The sequence below is a fragment of the Podarcis filfolensis genome (assembly GCF_964270895.1).
Source record: "Podarcis filfolensis genome assembly, chromosome: 11".
NCBI classification, from domain to species: Eukaryota; Metazoa; Chordata; class Lepidosauria; order Squamata; family Lacertidae; genus Podarcis; species Podarcis filfolensis.
The window spans coordinates 49,125,676-49,145,151 of NC_139613.1; the positions used below are offsets into that span (position 1 = coordinate 49,125,676).

A 19,476-nucleotide genomic window follows, 5' to 3' on the forward strand; every position below is an offset into this window, starting at 1 on the left:
CTTTTCGGGGGCCCTCAACATCAAAATAATATTGATTTGATCTTGAAAGAAAATTACAATCCTTTCCCTCGCCACTTCCTTCTTCCAGCTGGGACCTGCTCCTAACTCAGCCACACACCAACCTGCTTCAGGGATTGGGCAGGCCAGGGGGCTGCACAGAGCCCACCCACCTCTCCCTGCGCAAAGCTTTCCTTCAGTTCCAAAAACGTCCCTTTTGTGTCTTACCAGGAGAAAGAAAGACAACAGTATCCTGCACAAAGATCATGAATAAGAATATCAGTTTTGTGGACAGCAAGAAATGCAAATACTTAACGAAACCTGAGCCTCAGCTCCGAAGGTGCAATGAGCAGCCATGCCAGACAAGGTGATAGTGAGTCATTATTTAATGAGTGTTTTAGTTGATGCTTATGCTCAGAAAGCGCCCGTTTCTCATCCGGTGGGTGTCCCAGCCGAAATGAAAGAATGCCCCAAGGCATCTGCAATAATTCAAAAGATATCTGAGCTGTCCTCTCCTTGGGCTCTAATGCCTGGCTCATCACCCGCACATCCTGCCTACTGAGCAATTTCGTGTGGGTCCTGAAGCCCTCCTCCCCAGGCAATGATTTCTGCTTTCTTCTTCCTGATTGCACTCCAAGACCTTCAACAATGGCGTCAAACCAGAGGAACTGGCAGAGGAAGGCAGGTGCGGGGGGTGCGGTCACCCCGGGTGTCATGTGTGAGGGGGGGTGACATCGCCAGATGCTCGCCATGCAGGCAGCAGGCCGCTAGTGACGCTATCACTGTGGGCGACTAGTGGTGCCCCCCAGACGCTCCCCGTGGGCAGCTAGTTGTGCCCCGCTGATGCTTGTTGTGCTGGCGACAGGTGGCTAGGGACACTTGCCGTGTGGGCGACTAGTCCTGTCCCCACGGGCCGGCTAGCCCCACCCTGCATCACTCCAGGAGCTGGGGCAGGTAGCTCTGCCACTGACCAGAGGGAGGAGGGTTCCTTTTGCAAAGGTAAAAAGAGCCTTTGTTTTGCTCCCCAGTGCTGCCCAGCAGGCAAAAAATGCTGCTGAGTGCATGTGTGTGTTTGTTTGTGCAGGTTGCTGAGTTTGTACCTCCTCTCTGTGTGCTCTCAATGCCACCAACTGTGCTCTTCCAGAGAGTTCCCAGCCCTTTCAGAGCAGTTTTTCAAGGGATGCAATGAGTTGCAGGGAAGAGGAAGAATCTGCAAAGATTGTCTCCCACCCCCTGCATCCAGTCAGAGCCTCTGCTTGACCTGTGTCTTGCTCCAAAGGAGCCCTTTGTTTGCAGAAGAGTATTCTCGAATCAACCTTTTGGTTCTTAGCTGCTGTAAACAGCACTGGATAAAAGCATGCAATAGCAGAAGGAAGGCTGTAATTTGAAAGTTAAGACGCCGTTGCCTCAAAATTGAGGGCCGATGACCCTCAAAAAGCAATTGTGTTGCATTTGTCACAGAGGTCAATTTAAAATGTGTCTTAAACCTCACTAGAAAATATTTCGAGGAGTAATCGTGCTTTGACCTGCATTTACAGATGGATGATGACAGAATGGACTCCATGCTCAAGGACATGTGGGAAGGGGACGCAGAACAGACAAGTCGCCTGCACTCAGCAGCTTCGAAACGGGACTTTGATCAGAGCCCGTGAGAGAGACTGTCTTGGCCCCAAGCCCCCTTCGGCACAGCGCTGTGAAGGCCAGGACTGCATGACAGTGTGGGAGGCTGGCGTATGGTCCGAGGTGGGGTATATGCATTGTTTTTCTATGCATTTATTTTCTGTTCATTTGTATTACCTACATTCGGGGAGAACACAAAAGTTGAGTTTGTGATTTATCGCTGAATGCTGCGGAATTTTGCATATGCAAGTCTGAGAACGAATTAACTCCTTATGTCTAATTTGGGCCAGTTATGAATGTATATTTCTCTCACATAGTACGTGCTGTGCCCAGTGCTGTTTTTGTACAAAAAGAGGTGCTGGAATGCCTCCCTTGTTCTCTTAAAATGGCAATGGCTCCCACTTGAAAGGTGCTGGAACTCAGTTCTGGCAAGTTCTGGCTGAAAAAGTGTCCTGGCTGTACCAGTTACAGCAAAGAACAGATATACCACATCAACAGTGTCCATTTTCAAGCAAACTGGTCCCCTAAATAGATGAGGCTAGCTAGCCCCATATCCCCCTTCCAAACCTTGGCACTGTAAAGTTGAGCTCAGGGAGCAAATAGGAACATTGCATATTAACTGCATTTATTGTCTGAATCCTTCCACAATGTTTTCTTGTATCTGCACTTTGCCCATTCAATTTCATTTTAATGATTGCATTTATTAGGCAGAAGAAAGAGAGAGCTGTAGATCTCTGTAGGGACGCGGGTGGCGCTGTGGTGTAAACCACAGAGCCTTGGGCTTGCCGATTGGAAGGTCGGCGGTTCGAATCCCCGCGACAGGGTGAGCTCTCGTTGCTCGGTCCCAGCTCCTGCCAACCTAGCAGTTCGAAAGCACATCAAAGTGCAAGGAGATAAATAGGTACCACTCCAGCGGGAAGATAAACTGTGTTTCCGTGTGCTGCTCTGGTTTCGCCAGAAGTGGCTTAGTCATTCTGGCCACATGACCCAGAAAAACTGTCTGCAGACAAACGCCGGCTCCCTCGGCCAGTAAAGCGAGATGAGCACCGCAACCCCAGAGTCGTTCGCGACTGGACTTAACTGTCAGGGGTCCTTTACCTTTTTATAGATCTCTGTGCAGGATGCCATGATGTGTATTTTGTGTGTGCATCATTTTAAACACCTTTCTACAGTGCTCTGTAAAATGTGGAAAGGGAGTACGCCATCGGACTGTAAAGTGCACCAATCCTCGGAAGAAATGTGTTTTGTCTACAAGGCCTAGAGAAGCAGAAGACTGTGAAGATTATTCCAAATGCTACGTCTGGAGAATGGGAGACTGGTCTAAGGTACAACATGCCTTGTACTAGCGCTGCGATGTTATATTTACTAGCCATTGTCAAATATGCTACAGTACTTCTCCAATGAAAGACAAGACCAGTGCAGACTGAACAAAACAATGTGGTAAAGTTGTCACAAGGCAGATAATAGATCGGGAGTGGCAAACCTGTGGCCTTTCAGATATTGTCAAACTCCATTTCCCATCTTGCCCAGCCCCCGCTCCCAAATCCCCTCTCCCTCTGGCAGTGTTTTAACTGTGACCTTATAGTCTAGAGTCAGATCCCGAAATTCACTAAGTCTTCCTGACGGACTTCCAAGCTCATCTGCAGCACTGTAAGAAATAGAAACCTGTTATTTAAAGAATGCCAGTTTGCATCGCATGTCGTTTTCTATATGCTCTTTTCTAGAATCTTTATTTGCTTCACTGCTCTTTTATATGTAAAGATTTGCCCTTTTGAAAGTGAGTGAAATTAGGAATTTCCCAGACATAGCCGGAATACTGCAGGGTCTGGGTGGATACGGCTAAAATGTCTGGCGAAATCCAAATTTTCACTTTTTGAAATCTGGCAACCATAGTGAAATCTCCTTGCAGATCACATAACAATTTAAATTGGGTGTGTGTGTCATTTGCAGGTTTTTAACCAGGAGTGTTTTATAGTCACTTTTGCAGTTACACTGCTGTCATTTGTGAACTTGATTAAAGCAAGTTACAGATAGGTAGCCGTGTTGGTCTGCCATAGTCAAAACAAAAAAATTTTTTTCTTCCAGTAGCACCTTAAAGACCAACTAAGTTAGTTCTTGGTATGAGCTTTCGTGTGCATGCACACGAACTAACTTAGTTGGTCTTTAAGGTGCTACTGGAAGAAAAAAATTTTTTTGTTTTGACTATGGCAGACCAACACGGCTACCTATCTGTAACTGGAACTATGGAAGGCACCACATTGAGCCGCATGAAATGGAAGTCCTGTGTATCTGAAGAAGTGTGCATGCACACGAAAGCTCATACCAAGAACTAACTTAGTTGGTCTTTAAGGTGCTACTGGAAGAAAAATTTTTTTTTGTTTTGATTAAAGCAAGTATCTCGCGCAGCTGTAAGGGAAATGAGCAGAGCTGTGTGGATATTCAGCTGAATTGTGTATTTCGCAGTTGAGATTTTCAAAGGTTTCTATCAAAGCAGTATGCATTTTAAATTTCTTGGCAGAGGAATGAGTTCAGCTTTGACTACACTCATGTTTCCTATCTTTTTCTCTCCGTGACTAAACTATCCCACCCTCGGACTAGTGCATAGCAACACGATGGTGCAGCTTACATGGTAATATAGCTTCAATTAGAAAAAGAAATTGAAGAACCATATCCTTGCTCACTGTTGATTGTCTGTGATACAGAATAATTAGTGCAGCCTTCTATCACCCTCGGTTTTGCTGTTTTTGCTCTTTGGGATTTTTTCCGCTGGACATTAACAGGAAGCTGTTCTTTTGAGAAATGCCAAGTTCTTGTCAAACGGGTGCCAAAATGCAGCTTGAGAAACGCAAATGTCACATGTTGCGACAGGAAGCTTAATCGGATACCATTTGGCTTTCTGTTTAGGGTTTAGCATCCCTTTAACTTTGAACTTAGAGGATTGGTAAAATCAATGACAATATGAAAAGTAGAGCATAAGACACTTATTACCAAAGCAAAGATATAAAAATGGATTTTAAAATGTTTCGGAAAAATAAAAGATTATAGGTTTCTATTGTTCAGCGGAACAGAAGACGGATAAAAGGGATGCTAAACTTGTTCCACAAGCTCAATGTATTGTGTCAGGTTCTCTGAAACTTTAGCGTTAGGTCTTTAATAGATGCTAGTAGCAAACAAAGTGGCTCTAAGCGGTAAAGTGCTGGCAACTAACGTCAGTCTGTGTTGTGTGCCTGTCATGGTGATGGCAGTGTGGGATCCAGGGAAAAGCAAAGCAAGCTTTTTTTAATTGTCTTGGGTCAGCATTCATTGTAGCAAGTGGCCCTCCGTGGGGTACAATTTGCACACAATTCAATGTATAAACCGGATTTTCTTAGGCAAAAGGAGCTTAGTGGTAGAAAGAACTGGAAGGAGCTCAGAGTTAGGATGCTTTTCATATTCATGAGGACAAGTATTGGCGGGCTTTTTAAAATAGAAATAAAAATGGGCATACCAATTTGAGCTGCGTTGACTGGCACCATCATGGAGTTCATCAATATTCAGTTAAGAGGCTATGCAGATAGACTAGGAGGCTGGAGGCACTGTGGCCTCTGGGCTTATGTTGACCCTGCCATAATGTTGTATCTCCCCTTGTCCCTAGGGATAGAGGAGAACTGCAGTTTGGAAAGGATTTTAATGCACACCTGCCTAATTTTCATTTTCCGAAACCCAGCTTTCCTTTTAAATTTGCACTTTTCCGGCTTTCGCGATCCAGTTGGGCAGCCAAATAATGTGAACGAAAATGCGTTCGGCGGCAGAAAATGTGCAGCAAAATGCATATATTAGGGAAAATAACATAAACCACACATTATATCCGGTGAAAATCCTTGCAGAAATGTGTATATAAGGCCAAAAAAAAATACATAGTGTATATTGGGGGTGGGGGTGTGCACTAAAATTCTAATGGAGTTTTCGTCATGAAGGCTTTTTGTTTTGTTTTTTAATTGCAAACTGATGGAGAGGGGAAAAATGAGATACAGAGAGAAAAGGAAATGGATAGGTTCATCCAGCCTGCCTACCTATTGCAGCTGTATGTAACAGATCTCCATGTGCAACTAGCAAGGGTTGAAAATATGGTGGCAGTAGCAGTGAGGAGATCCAGTTACCGATCTTGATATGTGAATAGTTTTAGCGATTATTCGTATCCAAGACTCAAACTGTTGCTGTTTCATCCCCCTTTGTAGCATACAGGTAACGAGTAGCAGAAGGAATTTTTCTTAGAACCTGAAAGCTGACACAGTAGATTGCACTTGGGGAGGAAATCAATCTTTTAGTCTGGTAGCACCCTTGCTCTGGGACTCTCTTCCTATTAAAATCAGGCAGGCATTTTGGTTCTACTGCTCTCAATGCCTTCCAAAATCTTACTTGTTTCAGCATGCCAACACAGACGGTAATTTTGTTATACATGCTTGCTTTTATATCACGTTGATTCCCCCCTCCCACTATTTTTATTATGTCTACTTGTTTTTTTTCAAGTTTGTTGACTTCATCAGAATTTTTTGATAAGCAGTGATTGAAACTCCCATTGTTCTAGGCGCATTTTGTGACAGGGAATTTCATTAGCGCGAGCCATTTCTGAGCTCTGGACGCAGTACTGCGCCTAAGATTTCAGATTAAAACTGCCACTGCTGGAAGGAAAGGAGGACCTTTTTCTGCCTCCCCACTTCTAGCTGCTCCCTGCAGACTGGAGTAGAGACCCTCTTAAGGATATTATGGGGATGGGCAGCAGAAGGACTAGACCACATGGAAAATGAACATATTTTAGCTGCAGTTCAGTCATTTTCAGCTTTGTATTTTTGTTATAAAAAAGTGCGCCTAGACAGGCAGTTGGTACCCCCATAACCTGGGTTTAAGGTGCCATTTAGCTCCGAGCTGTCATATCTCTGTTTCTAACACTGTTGATAAGTACAGTGGCACCTCGGGTTACATACGCTTCAGGTTACAGACTCTGCTAACCCAGAAATAGTACCTCAGGTTAAGAACTTTGCTTCAGGATGAGTACAGAAATCGGGCTCCGGCGGTGTGGCGGCAGCAGGAGGCCCCATTAGCTAAAGTGGTGCTTCAGGTTAAGAACAGTTTCAGGTTAAGTACGGACCTCCGGAACGAATTAAGTACTTAACCCGAGGTACCACTATTTTAGTAAACTGCTGGGTTATTTGTTTATTTATTGAACGGTCTATATAAAATGTGTTAAACAAATAATTAAAAGGTGACTTGGTTTTTTTAAAAATATGGCTAATAACCTGCTGTGCTATATACATTTTTTCCAACATAAATAGCTGCAGCCTACTTCTAACCAGGTTTACTCAGGCTGTCTACACATTCCTGTTAATTCTGCACTCAGTGTGCTGCCACCATTGTTTTGGGAAGTACACACAATGTTAGCCACAACCAGGGTGGATTTTATTTAAATCAAATCGATTTAAATCACTAGTCAGCAAGACTTGATTTAAATCATTTTTTTAAAAGAAAGACTCATTCTTGCTGGTATAGTCTTAATATTTACAACCAGATGAAGGTTTCATTTTTTGAATAATCAATTTTCAGAGTAGTTTTACAGTTATATCAAAAATTACTGATTTGGGTATACTATTAGAAATAATTATGACATTATTGTGAGGTTTAATAAGTTAACTGTTTATATTTGGACAACTTTTCTGCTGTACTTTAGTGGAAGGAGAAAAATAATCATTTCCTTAATAACAATATAAACAATTTATTTAACTAAAGCAATAACATATGTATCCATGTTTGTTAACTGATGCGGTTAAACTGTGGGTTTTTTTAGAAACAAAACTTAGTCTGAGTTTTAGTACACATGAAAAACTTAAAACAAATCCTTATTTCCTGATGAATAGCCTTTGGACTAAAATAGAAAACTTATCTTTAGAAAGATTTTTCCTCCAAAAGCATTTTATTTTAAAAAATCCAATTTAAATTTTAAAAAATCTGATTTTTATCCACCCTGGCCACAACCCATCTCTGTCCTGTGCCTGTCCCATCATTTCTTATGAAAAAATGTGTTTTGACACGTTTTCCCCCAACCAGCTTCAATCTGAATTGAGATCAAGAATAATCTGGCTGCGTTTGAAATCAGCAATGTGTACCCAGCCTCAGAGTCAGGTTCTGAGTAAGCAAGAGTTCCTAGAAAGCCTTTGTAGGTCTGCAGCCTTAGTGCTAAAAGCAGTCATTCCTGAGCAATGGTAACTTGCTTACTAGTTGGTGAAAAGGTGTGCATATCCATAAGCAGTTAGCTGCATTGCCTTGCTTTTGTGTGTTTTGTCAAGTTCCCCCTTTGCAACAGTCCTGTACTTTTAGTGTGTGCCAGATCCCTGAGGCTAGTGTCAAAGGAGAATGCTGAGCGTAAGAGACTAAATGCATCCTGACACTTTACAGTTGCCTAGGGAGTCGCATTGAACAAGCCGTGTGGTCTAGAGAGAGCCATTAGTGTAAGGAACTCTGAAAACAAAGCTGTCAGTAACAAGAGGATTGCTGAAGTTTAAATTGCTCCTTTGTTTCCCTACCTTAGTAAAGGAGGAAGGGGGTCACCAAGTGAAATTCCCTGCAAAAAATAAAACGAGAGAGCAGATGCATTTTCTTATTCCCTAATCGAAGAATTCATTACATTACAGCGGCCTCTATCTCACACAACTAAGAGCCGCAAAGGCAAAAAATTAGGGAAAGAGGAAATATGGCTCGTTTATCATAATTATTAGCTAGGTTCTCGAGGTTTTAGAAACACATGGTCTTACACACATATACGCTGCCACAGTTTCTAGGGGAGTGTAGTTCAACTTGGGCGAAATTTGTGATCGCCTGTCCCTCCTTGTTTCTTGTAGACTACAATGTTGCCTATTAATTGTTTCCTGCAAAGAATCTCAAAGCAATTTCACAATACAATGAAAGCATATATAAAAACTATTTCAAATCCAGTACTGGGATAAAAAGGTCCACTTAGAAGGCTTATGGAAAGAGGAAAGTCCTCAACAGGTGCTGAAAAGAGAATTGAGATGGCGCCCTATCGGATCTGTAACCTGGGGTGTGTTGGGATATGAGTACAATGCAGCTGCAAACCAGTAGCTTGATGTTGACATCACATGATGTGACTAGTCCTGGGAAAGAATGTACCAGGCAGTTCTTATCAGAATGGTTCACAGGGATTTGTTCTGTGTGTAATATGAGACCTTCCTGTTGCGCATGCAAAGGAAGTCTTACTGAGTTGCTTGGTGGAAACTGAGCTGAACGGACATGATTTTGTACAGATGTAAAGACAGAAATAAATCGTAGATGATGTAGACTTTCTGACTTTCTCCTTTCTCCTGCTGGTATGCAAGGAGCAAAGGGGGTGTGCATCTTCCACGCTGGGGGATGTCACCTATCAAGATCTCCCTGGTCTTGCAGGGATGCCAGCCAGGGCAGATCACTGGTAAACAAGCCCCGGGAACCTGTGACGGGGGCCAGCCTCTCCCGAGGGGGCTAGTTTTCCAACAGGGTGGCCCTATAGGAAAGGCCTGGTTCCAACTGAAACTGTTCTTAACCTGAGGTACCACTATAGCTAATGGGGCCTCCCGCTGCCGCCACCGTGCAATTTCTGTTCTCATCCTGAAGCAAAGTTCTTAACCCGAGGTACTATTTCTGGGTTAGTGGAATCTGTAACCTGAAGCGTCTGTAACCTGAGGTACCACTGTATATCTCACCATTGCCTGTGATGGCAGTGCCATTGGCATTAATACACTTTCCCTCTAGGTAAGCTCTCCCATCAATTCCCTTAACCACCAAATGACCCGGATGCAGCATCATTTCAGGCAGTGCAACTTTTCTAGAAATGGAGGTGCTGCAACTCACCATGAACGCCTCCCTCGTTCTCTTAGAATGGCAATGGCACACACCGGAGAGATTCTGGAACTGAGTTCTGGCTGGGGGGAAAGCCCTGATGGGGGGCAGACATGACAGTAGTGAGATGACATTTTTAAGTGCTTATAAACTGAATCTGTCCCTCCCACTACAGTGCTGCAAAAAGTAAGTGTCCACTTTTGACACCCCTGCTCCTGAATATTCAGGGGCCGTTTTAGTATAGCTCTAGTATCAATCAGGTTTTGGTTTTTTTAACCTTTTAAAAAATCGAGCTTAATCTTACTTAAGTTTCAAGTCTAGGCCTCTTCTTTCAGGGTGTCTAGAGGCTAGCCAATATAGTATACCTTTCATTTTCCAAACAAGCCTGTCATTCCTTAAAATTGACGCTGACACCAATGATTGAACTCTGGAGTCCTGATCTAACTGGAAATGATTGTATAATCAGTATAGACATGTTTTCAGTCAAGCAGAAAGTTCTTTTCTAAGTGAGTGCCGTTCATGTCAATTTGAAGACATGTCTGAGGATACAGTTCAAACAAATTTATCCTAAATTGGATATTTTCCGTGGAAAAATCAGATGTTCTTCATTTTGTATTTTCCCATCCTTTGAGACATAATCGTCTACCTTTCCCCCCTTATAGATATTTATTGTTTGAACTCATCTGCCTTTTAAACAACTTAATTTTTTTAAAAATCTAGAACAAAATGTGATTTCTTCTACTAAAACCTGCCAAGATAAACATTTTGGGTAGGCCGCCTAGCTATTTGTTATGTCATCTTATGAATAAATGAGCTATTATCAGTTTGGGGGCTGGTGGCAAGTTACAAGCTTAAAAGAAGGCAGCTGCTTATTCATTCAAAAGTGCTCCAGTCTTGCTTGGAATCTGGTTGGCCACTGTGTGAACACGATGCTGGACTAGATTGGCTGGGCTGGATTAGGTTTGATGAGGCCCTAAGCTACTGAAGGTAATGGGGCCCTTTATACAGGGCGAGTCCTTTAAAAGAGGCCCCGTGGATACAGAGTACACATGTTCCACGGTGCCTTTTTTAAAAGACTCACCCTGTCTATCCAGCTGTCCTTTGTCAACAACAAATTGTCACTGTTTTTTGGGTTGAATATATGCTATATGGTAATTTATGGACCTATAGGTATCTAAAGCCATTTGCGCATAACAAAATATGTATTTTATCAAAGTAATGAACTGAGATACAATTAAGAAGAAATATATTAATAGTGAAATAATTATGTCCCCACTGTGGAAGGACGTGTGGATCCAGAATTGGCCTCCACAGTCACTTACGGACTCACTGTTAAAACCTTGTTTATGGAAGACAATCTTACTCGGCTATGAGTGATTGCCAAAGAAGAAGAAGAATTCAAATGTCCTGACCACCTGTGATAATGTGCAGTCCGCACAATACCATCTAAAGCAAATTACTTCCCTCCCAATGAATCCAGGGAACTGTACAGTGGATGCTCGGGTTGCAAACGTGATCCGTGTGGGATGCATGTTCGCAACCCGAGTCTGCGCATGCGCAGGTTGTGATTCGGCGCTTCTGCACATGCACAAAGCTCGATTTAGCGCTTCTGCGCATGTGCGACCACTGAAACCCGGAAGTAACCCGTTCCAGTATTTCCAGGTTTCGGCGGTCCGCAACCCGAAAAAACGCAACCTGAAGCGTCTGTAAACCGAGGTATTTTGTTAAGAGTGCTAGGAATGGTAGCACTGCAAGGGGTGAACTTCAGTTCCCAGGCTTCTTTGGGGGGAGCCATTCGCTTTAAATGCCCTTTAAATGTATGGTAAGGATGCACTGACACAAAGTCACAACTCATAACTATTGCCTCATAACTATGACCTAGCATCATACCCAGCAGTCTCAATGCTCTTCCTTGGGCTGGATCATGAGAAAAGCTAGTGGAAGGGGCTAGTATTAGCTGGAATTTCCCATTCCATCCAGTGCCAGCCCCCTGACCCCCTGAAAAAATTATCCCCGGCTTCAGTGACCCTTCTTACTGTGGGGGGCTTCTGTCTGGGGGAGTTCTGAGGGGGAATCTCCAAAAACCAAGTGGAGGCTCCGATCATGAAGTACGGAAGCCTGTTGTAACAAGGCTTTGCCACAAGTTGCTGCTGAGGAGGATGTTTCTCAAGAGGCTGATCAGAACAAGATATAGTGTCCCATCTTGAAGCAATGAAACAGCTGGTAGAATGCGTTCAAAGAGACAACTAGCTGCTATAATGGACCTATATTCAGAAACGAGCCTGCTGTTGAAAGCTAATCTTAGTGGTGAAGTATTTGCAAGGAAGGCTTACTTCATTTGGCGGGCCTGTGACATCAGATTTCTGAGAAATTATATTTCTGAACGGAATTTGAGAGAATTAGAAACAGCTTGAAAAAGAAAATTCAGTTCCAAGTGTAAGCATAGTAAGTTGGAAGTTAAGTCGAGTGGAATCTAGTGGGATTTTTGCATTAAAAAAATATTTTCAGAGGCTATAGACAATCACAATGAGTACAAAGGTTGCTATAAGAGACCCTTAAAGCATGTAAATTCAAGGAGATATTATATAGGTGTGAAAAGTGGTTTCACGGAATGGTGTGAAGCAATATCAGTTCCTGGTTGGTTTATAATAAAACTAACATTGCAAGTCATGGTGCAACTTAAGAAGACTAGGAGGAAATTGGAATGCAATATAGGCAAGCATCTTAAAATGAAGTTAATATTCTACAGTTTTAAAAAATTCAGTTTAAGAGAAAAGCAAAGGCTCCTATAAATTCATTCATGTTTGAGAAACATGGAAAGTATTAGTCAAGGCTTTGGGTTGTGTGACATGTAAGCAATAATCGTGTTGAATCATTGTGCTTCTTTTATGACCCCCCCCCCCATCCAAGGAGCTCAGAGCAGCACAGCTAGATTCCCCCCCGACCCCCTGTTTATCCTTGCAGCAGCCCTATGAGATACAGTAGACAAAAAGGGACTGGTTCACAATTATCTGTAGTTATCTACAGATTACTTGAAACTATTGTCAACAAAAGCTGGTTGGATGTGTCAAATTGGGGACAGAGAAGGCAAGCTTTCGTGCTTCCAATTTTTAACTGCTATAACTCTGCCATTTTTATCCAATTTCTCTGAAATTCAGATAGCTCATTTCCATATGGAGTAGAATACGGAATAAATACTTTGCATGGTTTCAAAAGAAAATGCAGCAGACCTCTGATATTGAAGTATCCACCCCACTTTTATTTACTGGTGGCGTAGCAGACATTTTAAAAATCCTCTATTAAAAAAATAGAGAGAGAGAAATATTGAATAAAACTCTCACCTTTTCAGAGGCATTTTTAGAAAAAGCCCTTCCTGATGATGGAAGGATTGTACATAGTAGAAAATGCACTTTTTCTCTGGCGATCCCTCGTAGCCGAGTAAGATTGTCTTCCATAAACACAGTTTTAACAGTGAGTCTGTAAGCGACTGTGGAGGCCAATTCTGGACCCACAAGTCCTTCCACAGTGGGGACATAGGTTTCCGGGCGGGAGTTGATTACGGTGTGGATTTGCCAAGCATGCCTTCCTCTGAGCACGTTTCTCCCTTGTGTCCCGAGTTCGAGTGTCTTCAAAGCCCATGACACCTTTGGTAAAGGCTGTTCTCCAATTGGAGTGCTCACAGGTCAGTGTTTCCCAGTTGTTGGTGTTTATACTACATTTTTTTAGATTTGCCTTGAGACAGTCTTTAAACCTCTTTTGTTGATCACCAGCATTACGCTTTCCATTTTTAAGCTCGGAATGGAGTAGTTGCTTTGGAAGACGATAGATAATCAGACATCCTCACAACATGACCAGTCCAACAAAGTTGATGTTAAAGAATATTCCTTCAACAGTGGTGATATTAGTTCGCCTGTCTTCCCAAATGATGTGTAAAATTTTTCTGAGATACCGTTGATGGAATCTTTCGAGAAGTTGGAGATGGTGTTTGTAAGTGGTCCATGTTTCACAAGCATACAGTAAGGTTGGTAGTACAATAGCTTTGTAAACAAGCATTTTGGTTTCCCTGCGAATGTCCTGGTCCTCAAACACTCTTCACTTCAATTGGGAGAAAGCCGCACTCACAGAGCTCAGGCGATGCGGGATTTCTGCATCAATGTTGGCCCTTGTGGAAAGATAACTGCCTAGGTAGGAGAAGTGATCAACATTTTCCAACGTTACACCATTGAGTTGGATTTGTGGCGCTGCAGAGGGGCTATTTTGTACTTGTTGATGCAGCACTTTGGTTTTTTGCATGTTGAGCGACAGGCCAAGCTTTCCGTAAGATTCTGCGAAGATATTTAGGATAGTTTGGAGGTCATCCTCTGAGCGTGCTCACACTACGTTGTCATCAGCATACTGAAGCTCTATGACAGAAGTTACGGTAACCTTACTCTTTGCTTTCAGCCTGCTCAGATTGAAGAGCTTTCCATCTGTTCGATATACGATTTCTACCCCAGTGGGGAGTTTTCCTTTGACAAAGTGTAGGATCATGACAATGAAAATAATGAATAGAGCTGGGGCAATAATGCAACCCTGTTTAACACTTGATCCCACTGTGAATGGTTCACTTTGAGAGCCATTGTTATCTGCGATCGTTGCTTTCATATGATATTTACAAATTTATCTGGGAAGCCAATTTTCAGAAAGACAATCCACAGGGCATTACGATTTACAGTGTTGAAAGCCTTAGTCAGGTTGATAAACACCATATACAGGGGTTGGCTTGACCTAGCTCAGCCTTCTCACAGAAATACTTGTTCTGTACGTGAAGGGATGGGGTTCTTTTTAAAGGTGGGGCAACATTTTGTGATCTGTTCTTGAAGGGAACTCAAAAAGGGGAAGGAAGATTGATAGATGGGTGGATGTACACATTTTGGCACTTAGATAAAAACTTAGAAAGAGATGATTTCTGCAATAACTCCAGGGAGTTGTTAGCAATACAGTATGTGGGAAGCACTCACTCTGCAGCCCACAGAAATTCTTCCCTCTCCCCCTTATCGTCTCAATCTACTCTGCAGTGGATTACAGTCTTTTAGCAGCAAGGCTACATCCTGCCTGCTTGCTGTCCAGCCTTTGAACATATCAGAGTACAGAAGCCTGGACAAACTCAAAATATATATTTAAAATCCTGTTTTATAGGTGGGTTGGGGCCAGCAAGCATACCACCACGCCAGGCGTCGTCTTCTTTTTAAAGCCATCCTTTGTCAGGCCAGTCAGTAACCTTGCAGTTTTCATTTAAGATGCTGGTCTGGTTTGTGTTCAGGAGGTCTTTGGTCGGATCCAGGAACGCCATTCTTGTGTTCGTTTGTCTTCTGTGCAATAACTCTAGAACAAGTGATTTCTGCATTGCAACCTGAGTAATCATTTGTTCTTGGAAGAAGTTGTCCAAGTCTATGTTGTTAACACTGTTACAGATTGGCACTTCCAATTGCAGATTTTTATCAAGCTCGGCAGTGATTGCCTATTATCTTGGCTGAGGTTCAGAGTTTAAATGCTGCTCTCTGCCAGTGACAATTTTTCCCTTAATTTACTTCGTACTGAGGCCAGCTGGAAGTGGCTTGTAGCATTACGGCACCTTCCTCAGCCGTTGGTCTAGGGATTCAGCTTCAAAATATATGTCTCTCGCAGGCAGAGGAAAGGGAGAATTTAGGGTGAGAGTTGCGGGTGCCAAGTTGAAAGATAATTTGATATAGTGTTTACAGTTCAGTTACTTAAATTATGTGGAAGAGAGACTCAAAATAGATCACCACTGCTTTTGCAGAAAAAAATACCACCCATCATTCTTTCCTTAATGGCTTTCAAGTACCTTCATCCAGAAATCATTTTTGTACAGTCTTTGACAAGAATGTTCTGCTTGAACAGTTTAACAGTACCTTTAGGGCCGCATTCAAAATGCAGAGATTAACAGCAAAGTGTTGTTTCCACAAAGAAAATCTGGCTGCCTATTAGAACATTTTGTTTATGCTTAATAGTTTTTGTCCAGGAATTCTTGTTAATCAGCTACAGGCAGAAGCAACACATATCATGTGTGCGTACAATAATACCTTTTTGCCAGTGGTTAAACCTGAAAATGAATTGATGTTCTATCTACAAAGTCTGTGTTTGTCTAGGTTTCTGCTCATAAGGCTGCTGCATGCATGGAAGAAAAGGCATTTCTGGTTCCCTTAGTTCAAGTACCAGTGGCCGTCACACACTAGAGCGTACAGAGATTCTGACCTTCCAGAAATGCTATAAAAGCCACCCGTTTGCAGCTATATTGTCTTGGTTGCAACCAGCAGACAATGAATGGAGGACAAGCAACAATATTATTTTCTGATATGGACCTCATGCATTCCTCATTACCTTCTCTTCCTCTGATGAGTTCATAGGGAAGAGATTGGAAGCGCCCACTTTCTGGTTTAAATTAACCAGCGTTCATCTGATTGATTTAAACTATGGTTTGCTGAAAGAAGCCAGGATCGTAAACCATGATCCAATCCTGTATTCTTTCAATAAAAATAATGATTTGATCAAAGTTTGGCCTTTTTAGAACTAAAAGACTGCAACTGGATAAAAATAGGAAGTCTCCTGTCCTTGAGTATTTTACTCTTTACTCAAGCCACACAATACTATACATAAGGACAATGCTTTTTTAGAGTTCTTTCCAGCTGTTCCTTACAGGTGAGCTTCAGCTGCCTGGGAACTTTACACTCTCAGCTTTAACTGCTAGACAGGTCTTTATCAGAGATATAGAAGAAACTAAACCAGCCTCCTGCCAAAGAAAGAATATAGTATTTGGGGAGATGGATGGACAAATAAACCAAATCCAGTGCTATTTCATCTATCAGAATAGATCCTTAAGGGTTCTGGGAATGCAATTTACATCTCTTGAAAACACCTGTTTGGGAGAAGAATGTACTCCATGTAAGATGGTGTAGTGAAGTTGGGAAATCTTGGTATGCCAAATGCTGGTTCATGCAGGAGTGAGGCACTGTGGGAGAGATAAAATTGTAGCCTTCTGGAGAATGGGTGTTTGGTCTCTTTAAAGGTAAAACTCCCTGTCTCTAGAAGTGTGAGTCAGTTACATCTTGACTCTAGGCAGGATGAGATGTTATCTGATTTGCAGACCCTGGCACAGCTGGGGGCCTGAGTGTGGATTGGGTTGTAAAAAGGCACAGGAGGCTATCAAGTAATTCACAATTTAGAAGCCTGGTAGGTGTAAGAGGGGAACACGGGTGGCGCTGTAGGTTAAACCACTGAGCCTAGGACTTGCCGATCAGAAGGTCAGTGGTTCAAATCCCCGTGATGGGGTGAGCTCCCGTTGCTCGGTCCCTGCTCCTGCCAACCTAGCAGTTTGAAAGCACGTCAAAGTGCAAGTAGATAAATATGTACCGCTCCGGCGGGAAGGTAAACGCATTTCCATGCGCTGCTCTGGTTCGCCAGAAGCAGCTTAGTCATGCTGGCCACATGACCTGGAAGCTATATGCCGGCTCCCTCGGCCAATAAAGCGAGATGAACGCCACAACCCCAGAGTCAGCCACGACTGGACCTAATGGTCAGGGGTCCCTTTACCTTAGGTGTAAGAGGGGCCTGGGAACGAAGGAAGAGCCTTTTGATCTTAAGGTCTCTGAGTCTAAACAAAGTTCAGCTGTGCTGGTCTCCTGACAATCAGGAGATATAGTCTCATCATACAGCCATTGGTAAATTGGTAATAAACCTAAAGAAATAATTGATCCCTAACCTGCCCTCCACGTGGGTTTTCAAGGATAAAGGATTTGGGAATTCAGATGCAAAGGGCAGAACATCTTGCCCTGGTACTTCGCCTGGGGGCATTTGACCAGTGAAAGGACTCTTGACTAGTCGCTGTGTTTTGAACTATTGTGGCTGTGTGAGTATGGTTTTAGCTAATTATATTTTACAATGTTTTTATTTTTTGTTTGTAACCTTCTAAGAAACGTGCAACTTTTTGAATGGCTTGTTTGATAAACTTGGAAAAGGACTTTCTGTCTTTTGTACTCTCTTCCTTTGCTCGGGGAAGCTAAAGTGGTGCCTTACCATTTGGACACCTACCTGTTGAATTTCTGTCTGCGTCACGGTAAAGTGACTCAGGGCTGGGCAAACCCAGTAAATATCGAAGGGGGGTTCTCCTCCTTGAACCCCATTTGAGGGTGGTCCAGGAAAGGTGGTGGTGGCAGCTTTACCGTTGGGCTTGTGATTTACAACAACTAGCGATGTCTCCCCGTTCCTGGCCAAGCCCTGCCGGTGTCTAGGAGGAATGGTGGGGGTGGGGGTGGGGGTGGATAGTCCCGCTCACTACAGATGGTGCAAAATGAAACTATATTTTCTCGTTTTAACTTCAGACATTGAGTCTATCATAACACCAGGCTTGGATAAGATTTTGTTCCATGGGCAAAAGTGCTTACATGTTTCTCTTACCTTCCTTGCAGTGCTCCATTACCTGTGGCAAAGGAATGCAGTCCCGAGTCATCCAGTGCATGCACAAGATCACGGGAAGACATGGCAACGAGTGTTTCTCCTCTGAAAAGCCTGCAGCATATAGACCCTGCCACCTGCAGCCCTGCAACGAAAAAATTAATGTGAACACAATTACATCTCCTAGGTTAGGTAAGCGGTTGCAAGGTCATATGGGGGGGGTGACTATTCTTTGTCTTGTCACATTCATATGCGTGTCATGCTTCCCTAACTCTCCCAAGATCAAAATCATGGCGCCGCTGCTCATCCTGTGGGTGGTGAACATTAGATCCCTCTGGGATCTGGAACCCAGAGGACTCTAGAGGACCTGTGCAGCTCCATCTATGTGAGTTGTTCAAGCCATCTGGGGGTTGCCTAGGACACAGGCAAGAGTCTGCACATTGTGGGGCTTCAATGGGAGATAGTTCTATGTTATAAATAATGTGCTATCTTTTAAAATGTAAGGGTCCCTTTGTGTTAGGATCTAGCTGGCATCTGGTTTTCCACTGTGAGAAGAGGATGCTGGACTACTAGAAGGGTCTTTAGCAGGGCTGGGCAATATATCATCCAACACAGGTTTGAAGTCCATATCGTGATATGGGTTTCATAATTTTTGGCCTGTCAATATATTGCGAATCAGGGTGTGTGTGTGTGTGTGTGTGTGTGTGTGTGTGTGTGATGCAAAATTCACAATGTGGGAAAAACCATGAAGCCAGCCCATGTCTCTACATAGCTCCATCTTTATTTCAGACATGGTGATATATCAGTGCATCACAATGTTTAGCTCATGGGTAGGCAAACTAAGGCCCGGGGGCCGGATCCGGCCCAATCACCTTCTAAATCCGGCCCGCGGACAGTCCAGGAACAGCATGTTTTTACATGAGTATGCTTTGTCCTTTAAAATGCATCTCTGGGTGATTTGTGGGCCATAGGAATTCGTTCAATTTATTTTTTTCCAAAATATAGTCCGGCCCCCCACAAGGTCTGAGGGACAGTGGAGTGGCCCCCTGCTGAAAAAGTTTGCTGACCCCTGTTTAGCTGGTGATAATATCACAATGTTGAAAACCAGATATCACCTAGTCTTTCGTCTGATTCAGCCCTGTTCTTATGCTCCTGTGTTAAATGGTGCTTAAAGTTAAAGGTAAAGGGACCCCTGACCGTTAGGTCCAGTCACGGATGACTCTGGGGTTGTGGCACTCATCTCGCTTTACTGGCCGAGGAAGCCGGCGTACAGCTTCCGGGTCATGTGGCCAGCATGACTAAGCCACTTCTGGTGAACCAGAGCAGCGCACGGAAACACCGTTTACCTTCCCACCGGAGCGGTACCTATTTATCTACTTGCACTTTATGCTTTCGAACTGCTAGGCTGGCAGGAGCAGGGACAGAGCAACGGGAGCTCACCCGTCACAGGGATTCGAACCACCGACCTTCTGATCGGCAAGCCCAAGCGGCTCAGTGGTTTAGACCACAGCGCCACCTGCGTCCCTTACTTCCTAGTAAATT

At 43.4% G+C, this 19,476-nt stretch overlaps 1 protein-coding gene and 2 long non-coding RNA genes across 4 annotated transcripts in view; 2 read left to right on the plus strand and 1 right to left on the minus strand.

Annotated features, from left to right (window-relative positions):
* Positions 1 to 19,476, plus strand: part of ADAMTS19 (ADAM metallopeptidase with thrombospondin type 1 motif 19) — a 121,256-nt gene that overhangs the window by 98,860 nt on the left and 2,920 nt on the right. For both annotated transcript variants that reach the window (XM_083576570.1, XM_083576569.1), the window contains exons 19-22: positions 229 to 364; positions 1,536 to 1,740; positions 2,790 to 2,942; positions 17,949 to 18,126. In XM_083576570.1, the coding sequence (XP_083432696.1) occupies positions 229 to 364; positions 1,536 to 1,740; positions 2,790 to 2,942; positions 17,949 to 18,126 (672 nt within the window). The remainder of the gene's footprint in view (positions 1 to 228; positions 365 to 1,535; positions 1,741 to 2,789; positions 2,943 to 17,948; positions 18,127 to 19,476) is intronic.
* On the minus strand, positions 8,139 to 18,032 carry LOC310745141. The gene is made up of 3 exons (XR_014539978.1): positions 17,938 to 18,032; positions 9,496 to 9,580; positions 8,139 to 8,212 (listed from the first exon to the last, which is right to left on the minus strand). It is a non-coding gene; the product is annotated as an uncharacterized lncRNA (long non-coding RNA).
* Positions 16,453 to 17,500, plus strand: LOC310744314. The gene is made up of 2 exons (XR_014539519.1): positions 16,453 to 16,717; positions 17,079 to 17,500. It is a non-coding gene; the product is annotated as an uncharacterized lncRNA (long non-coding RNA).